At 38.2% G+C, this 7344-nt stretch overlaps 1 protein-coding gene across 1 annotated transcript; it reads left to right on the top strand.

Moving 5' to 3' along the window:
- The first annotated feature begins 465 nt into the window (after nt 1-465).
- LOC6035976 (serine protease Hayan) lies at nt 466-1825 on the top strand. Its single transcript, XM_038250104.1, has 4 exons — nt 466-661; nt 722-750; nt 806-1071; nt 1134-1825. Exons 1-4 carry the CDS (start codon nt 481-483, stop codon nt 1579-1581), a joined length of 924 nt encoding a protein of 307 aa, XP_038106032.1. The 5' UTR covers nt 466-480; the 3' UTR covers nt 1582-1825.
- The last annotated feature ends 5519 nt before the right edge of the window (nt 1826-7344 follow it).

Below are 7344 nucleotides of genomic sequence, written 5' to 3' on the forward strand. Positions count from 1 at the left end.
ATTGACCGCGGCTCGCGGTAGGATTCTGCGGTTGGCCGCGGAACTGTGGCGAACCCGACAGCACCGCTGGGGGTCTGCTGGGAACGGAGTTGTTGGTGACGGATTATTTGAGATTTTTAGGACATTGGTTTTGGAGCAGACGACGCAAGAATGAATGTATGAATGTAAGTTGTTAATGATGTCTCTGGAGAAACTGCTGAACCTTATATGATTTAAGAACTATTGACCAAATACTCAACTTAATAACAAGCAAATCAACCTAAAAAACCATCGCGCCTTTCAAAATCATGTAACTCGCAATCTGCCACATCTGATAACGCATCTTCGATGCAAATCTCTTATCAGCGCGCTAAGGTCATCGACACAGCGTGGTTCGTCGAATCCCTCGAGAGTCTGTTCAACGAACTAGTCGTTGCCAAACCACGTTGCACTGATGACCTGAATTAACAGTAACAGTAATTTTGATCCGAAATCCGAGAGATGGCAGACGTGTACAAGATCTTGATACTTTTGGGCGCAGTGGTGGCCGGTGGTGCCGTTCTGGGTGAAGTTGGTAGTCAGTTTAGTGTCCAGAATGTCAGCAATATTGATCCGGGCAGATACCATGCGCTGGGACTGTTCAACAATGATCATCCGAGTAGGAAGCGACTTGCTGTGAGGAGTAGGTTCTTGAGTGCTTAAAGATTAGTTGTGATAAATAATTTGTAATTTTCCTCTTTAGAGTGCACTTCCTTCAACTTCATATTTCCGGTAAGTGGTAAGGTCCTTATTCAATGATCAAGTGACAACAGAGCAAATCTTCCAGCTAAAGATCTTCTCCACCGAGGAGCCCTACTTCTGTCCAGCGGTTTTCATCAGTCCAGAATCACTGCTAACGTCCGCCCTGTGTCTACGGATGCTGCAACGCCCCGATGAGCATCCCTCTAGTCACATGTTCGCGATGGTCGACCGCGAAGAGGTCTTCTTCTACGAGCATGGCCGTCGCTACGTCAGCAAGATCTTCGTCCATCCCAAGTTCGAGGAGGAGCCAGCGTACTACAACGTGGCCGTCGTTAAGCTACGTAACGCTGTGTAAGCTTGACGAAACCTAACCTCAAAAGTTTGTGATCGTAAAAGCTCCTTTCACCGATCAGCAGGTACGATCGCGACGCCTTGGGACGCAGCCAGGTGGCCTGTCTGTGGGCTGAAAACCGACTGAAGAACCCGCAGGCCGTACTCGGCGAGTGGTTCGAGTTCCAGCCCGAGCAGAATCCGTCTTTCCGGTGGCTGGACCTCCCGCTCATCACCCGCAAAGAGTGCAGCGCCGAGTTGGCCAAGCTGAAGCGACCCGTTCCGGAGCTCAACCAGGGCGTTCAGGACTTCCAGCTTTGCGTCCGCGAGTCCCGCACCAACAGCTCACTGACCCGATTCTGCGATCCGCGCTCCTCGGGACCGCTGCTGACCACGCTCGGAAGCACCGTGTACGTGGTCGGAATGCCAACCGTTCACATCGACGAGTGTGGCGTCGAGGTGGAAGTGTTCAACCGGGTGTCGCACTATCTCGATTGGATCGAAACCGTCGTCTGGCCCGGTCAGGAGTGAACGATGATGATTGAGAGATTAGGTCCCCTCCATTTAGAGAACCAAAAAAATCTCATTGATCCGAATTTCAAAAAAGAAATGAAAAAAGCGAACTACAATGGCACCGATCACCCTAATCATCATAAAAAATTCGTAAAATCAGATCAATTTATGTCAAGCGTGTCAGTTTTCAGTGCGTTTCGCATGGAAAATTGAGTCATTTTTCAAAAAATAAATGCGTTTTTTTTGCTTCTCCCTCGGGCAATACGAGATTTTCGAAAAAATAATGACGAGAAACAAGCCACCTCTTCCCCTTGTTGTCTCCCTCGAAAACATCAAACTGCGCAACGTTTCAACAGGAAATTCAATCAATCAGCAGGGAATCCTGCAAAATTTTGCATCTTTTTGGCGTTGAATTGCGGAGCGGAGAACGTCTTCGTATTGTGTCCGCTTTTTTAATGCCTTTTATGTTCACTTTATGATGTCTTTAGGATCGATTTTCAAAGGCATCCTCCAAGTGGGAATAAGCGGGATAATGTTAGTTTAATGAGAAAGAAGTGTAAGGTCTCGTGGGATTAGAAATTGTGTTAAATGGGCTTCGACTTTTTTGGTAATGAAAGGGAAAGTTACAATTCGTTGCAGCTGGAGTGCATCTGCTTGCAGGAAATTTGTGTTTTGAGATCTTGGTTTAGAAAATAAAAGAACATTAATATGATCAAATGAGATTCAAACAGATTTTTTTTTAAGTTTTAATTGTTGAAAAATAACGATAAGTTGTTTAATTTACTAGGAGAGTTTTCAACTACCAGATTTACACGGAGAAAAATCATTTCCAAACATCGTGAACATGCTTCTACGAACAAACGGTTCCAAAGTGCGTGAAATTTCAACACTTTGTTCGTGGTTCCGTATTTGATGAACGCTTGTTCATGATTTTTGGAATTAATGTGTCTCCGTGCAGCTTTTTGACACATGTAAGCAACTATAAACATAACACGTAATTTGAATTTTGTATTTGATGAGAAAATGCTGTCACAAAAATAAAAAGAACATGTCAAGCATACAATAGCTACCCAAAAATAATTTAAAATATTGGGACCACTTTTTCCGTTACTCCTAAATTTAACAATATTCAACACTTTTCTGCATAATTTTATAATTTGCTCCAAATTGTCGCACAAAAAGTCAACAAAATTTGTTGCCTCTCATTGCCGGCAATTTGTAGACAAATTGCCTAATCAACTCAAATGTAAATGGCCAATTTGTTTCCATTTTAGAGCGGAAATTTGAGGCAAACCGTTCGTTTCCCACCAACCTCTCGTGAGATCACCCAGCAATAACGTGCATAATAATTGACATGTCAAAACACGATGTCAGAAATCCTTTCCATTCCGTCATCTTTGAGTCAAAACACGGGAAAAGGGGTTCCATTTCCACACTCTTGAAACGCCAACCACGGGTTGGCTTTTTCTTAGGCAGGTTTGTGTCTTCGCCACACACTCGAAAAGGGGGAAAAAGAGCGGTGCCATCCTTACGGGTGCAGCTTGCTCGCTTTCTGATTGATGCAAATTGCTGCAAATTTATATGATAATTACGGTGCAATTTTTTTCCCTCGACTCACTGCAGTGCAATCGAGAAGATATGGAGTAAGCGAATATGCAATTTTTTACCAATGAAAAGTATTATATTGCTGGAAAATGGTTAAAAAAAATCATTTCATTTGATATTTTTGATGAAAATTTTATATTATATCATTATTATCGTATACGACTATTACCTAGCAATTCTCAGAGATTCTGGTCATTCGATTTTTTCTTGTATTTTTTAATCCGCCTGAAACTTTTTTGGTGCCTTCGGTGTGCCGGGAACCGTGGTGTAAGGGTAAGCGTGGTTGCCTCTCACCCAGTCGGCTTGGGTTCGATCCCAGACTGTCCCAGGGGCATTTTTCGAGGCGAGATTTGTCTGACCACGCCTTCCGTCGGACGGGGAAGTAAATGTTGGCCCGGCCTAACCTAGAGAGTTAGGTCGTTAGCTCAAACCAGGTGTAGGAGTCGTCTCCCTGGGTCCTGCCACGGTGGAGTCGCTGGTAGGCAGTTGGACTAACAATCCAAAGGTCGTCAGTTCGAATCCCGGAGTGGATGGAAGCTAAGGTGTAAAAGGAGGTTTGCAATTGCCTCAACAATCAAGCCTTCGGACACCTAGTTTTCGAGTAGGAATCTCGCATTCGAGAACGCCAAGGCAATGCTGTAGAGCGAATAATTTGATTTGATTTTTTTGATTTAGTATGCCCAAAGAAGCCATTTTGCACCATTAGTTTGTCCATATAATTTTCCATACATATTTTGCAAATGTCCATACAAAAATGATTTATGAAAATTCAAAAATCTGTAATTTTTGAAGGAATTTTTTGATCGATTTAGTGTCTTCGGCAAAGTTGTAGGTATGGATAAGAACTACACTGAAAAAAAATGATACAGGGTAAAAAAAAATCCTTTTTGTCACTAAAACTTGATTTGCAAAAAATCACTTGGACATCAAATGCCAACTTTTCAAAAATTTCCAGAATGGACAAAAAATCTTTGACCGAGTTATGATTTTTTTAATCAAACCTGATTTTTCCAATAAATCTAAATATTGGTCGCACATAATTTTCAAGTAAATTTTTCGATGTAAAATCGAATTTGCAATCAAAAAGTATAACAATATATTAGTAAAATTTTTATATAGTGCACCGTTTTCAAGTTATAGTCATTTTTAGGTAACATTTTTGAAATAATCGAAGTTATTCATTTTTTTAAATTAGTGCCCATGTTTGTCCACTATTGAAAAAAAATATTTTTGAAATGCATTCAAAAATTCAATAATAAGCCCTTTTGAAATGTTAGTCTTCATTAAAAAAACGAAAATATTGTTTTCGAGAAGATAGGAAAATTTCACGAATGTTTCATATTTTGTTATTGAAAATCGGAGCATGAGTTGCTGAGATATCGACATTAGAAAATGGTGGGTTGTTTGAGTGAGACTCAGAAAACATCATTTTTCCTGTTTTTTTAATCTTTGTATGGCAATATCGAGCCAAACATTTCATTAGGGCACAAAACCAAAAACCGCGATTCGAGAAAATCGCTTGCTAAAAGTGGACAACTTGTTTCAATTCCTATTTAAAAAAGAAGCTTGACTGATGGTATTTTTACTGATGATACGATAAAACACATCATTATCCTCAACTCTGCTTAAATGCTTCTTAATTTTTGTTGATTTTCGCAATAAAACTCATAATTTAAAAAAAATCGTTATTGGGCCCTTTTAACTTTCCAACTGTTGTTCATAATGGGCCCTTTCTAAATGCAATTTCGAAGAGAGCTGAAAGGGCACTAAACAAGGCACTAAAGCGCTGTCACCGGATTGTTGTTTTGAATGATGTTTACGGGCCCTTTTGTTTAGTTAGAAATAATGAGGAATTCGGTAGAAATTTTGATTATTGGTGAAGTTTTGTGATTGAATAGTGTAGATAAGGCAAAAGTGTACTGAACAGCAGCCGCGGGACCGTATTAAATATTGTTTTTTGACGAAGTTTTTCTCTGCAGAAATCCTTGGTGAAAAGTAAACCAAACTTTTTTTGAAGTGAATTAGTGTTAAGAATGTATGAAAAGTTTATTTTATAACACAGTTCCTCAAGTACGAAAACCTAACGAAAAATAAAAGGCAAGGGTTTGCAGTGAACATGGTTATGTGCCCTTTTGTGTTTTTGATATTTTCAATAGGAAATTGTTTGTTATCAATCTGATTCTTGGAGGGCATGTAGGAAGTGTACTAATGAATGGAATAGTGGAATAATCCCGAATGTTTACGTTTTGGTTTTGTGCCCTAATGAAATGTTTGGCTCGATATCTCAGCAACTAAGGCTGGTACAAATTTTATTTTAAGTTTTTGTCTCTCCCCCTTCAGAGTTGTCCCGAAAAATACGGGGGAAAAATATTTTTTCATAAAAACTCCAAAATTTCTATGGAAATTTAAAAGAAATCAGCTGAAATCAATTAAGGCATCCCCTGCGTTTAGAATCATTTTTAAGCATGTTTGAGTCGATTTTAAAATCTTTTGAATTTTTGAAATTTATCGATTTTTATTATCGCAACAAGTTTTTTTTGTCCTGCCCGTGTGGATCAATCGGACGGCGCACTGAACTCACAATCCGGGCGCTCTAAAATTCTTTGTGTAAATATGGGTATTCGGCGCCGTTGCTCCGTACCATACATTCATACACTTAGTAGCCCAGGGCAGCGAAGTCCTTGTAGATAAAAAGTAAGACACTAGCGGTTGGTACTAACAATGGTGGCCGACAGCTATAAACTCAACTTCGCTTAATTTTTGTTTTCGTCATTTCTTACATTTTTTGAAAACTTATGATTGCAAATCAACTGAACCAACGTAAAATGCATTTTAAAACATTTTGTCCATGCTGATAGTTATTGACAATATGGCATGTTATTTCAATATTTATATTTTGTTATTTTTTTCTGAAAAGTTGGCATTTGATGTCCCCTAAAATATATCAGAAAATTAAAAAAAAATAAAGTGTTTTTTGCAAATTCAGTTTAAGTGACAAAAAGGGAAATTAAAAATTACCAAAAATTAAAAGGCACCAAAAAAATTTCAGCCGGATAAAAAAAAATACAAAAAATAAAATTAATAAAAAAGACCGATTGCGTGGAGAGTTGCTGAGCTACAAACAACATGTTTCATAATGTTTATATATAATTCAAGAGTTTTGTTTTGAAAAGGTCCTATAAACCAAATTTTCGTTTTTTTTTGCTTTTTGAGTGTTTTTAGAACCGCCTTGATTCAGGGGTATTCAAAAACACCCAAAAAGCAAAATTTGAAAACTTGTTCTATAGGACCTTTTAAAAAAACTCTGGAATTGTTCCTACATTTGTTAGTTTTAAGATTCGTATCAACAACTAATAACAAAACATAAAATCACTTTAGGCAGTCACAAATTTCTGGTTTATGTCGTTCAACCAAAACAATATGGTTCTTAAAAATGAGGGTGGATATTTTTTTAAACCCGATTAAAATGGAAAATATTTTTTTTATTTAATCACATCTTAAAAGCACTACGCAATTCTTTTGAAATTTTGAAATTTTCACGACAGCATCAATGCACCAAAGATGGTCCAGATTGCAAATTAAGTGGAAATTGGATTTTTCGAAAAATGATACCACTCTGGAACTTGTGTACCTTTAGAAGAGTTGTTGCAAACAGGAATGGACATCTTTTTGCTTGGTTGAAAAATAGGGTGTATTTGCAAATATAAATTTTCAGCAATATTTTGGGATTTTGTCTTGTTCGTTAGAAAGTTGTTGAGATTGTCAAACAAAGCAATTTTGTGACATCAAAATTTTATCATGTAATCTACCCATTCTGCGACCAAATGTAGACGAAGCATCTGAGCAAGGTTTCATCCATAAAGAACGTCACGCTAAAATTAGCCAAAATGTGACCACTCTAGCAAAATTATAAAATTGTCCAACTATATGTTATTCCGCCGAATCAGAATGTAAAATTAACATAGAAACACAAAATACAAAATGCACAAAATATTTTGACACTCTGGCTCCATTATGAGAGAAAGAGGCAGACCAAATCATTACATCAATCACAGACAGAGAGTCGGAAGAGCGTGCAAGATGCCACGCCAACACATTTCTTGTGTTTCCTTTCGAAAAACTCTTTCAATGGTTTTTTTTTTTCAGAATTGTAAATAATGTTGCATGGAACTCGGT

This window comes from Culex quinquefasciatus, chromosome 2 (assembly GCF_015732765.1).
Source record: "Culex quinquefasciatus strain JHB chromosome 2, VPISU_Cqui_1.0_pri_paternal, whole genome shotgun sequence".
NCBI lineage: Eukaryota > Metazoa > Arthropoda > Insecta > Diptera > Culicidae > Culex > Culex quinquefasciatus.

Bases quoted from the DNA above. Each gene is read 5' to 3' on its own strand.
- LOC6035976 (XM_038250104.1), top strand. From the start codon at position 481: ATGGCAGACGTGTACAAGATCTTGATACTTTTGGGCGCAGTGGTGGCC. The intron at 662-721 runs GTAGGTTCTTGA...TTTCCTCTTTAG, and splicing joins GAAGCGACTTGCTGTGAGGA to AGTGCACTTCCTTCAACTTC. The intron at 751-805 runs GTAAGTGGTAAG...CAAATCTTCCAG, and splicing joins CCTTCAACTTCATATTTCCG to CTAAAGATCTTCTCCACCGA.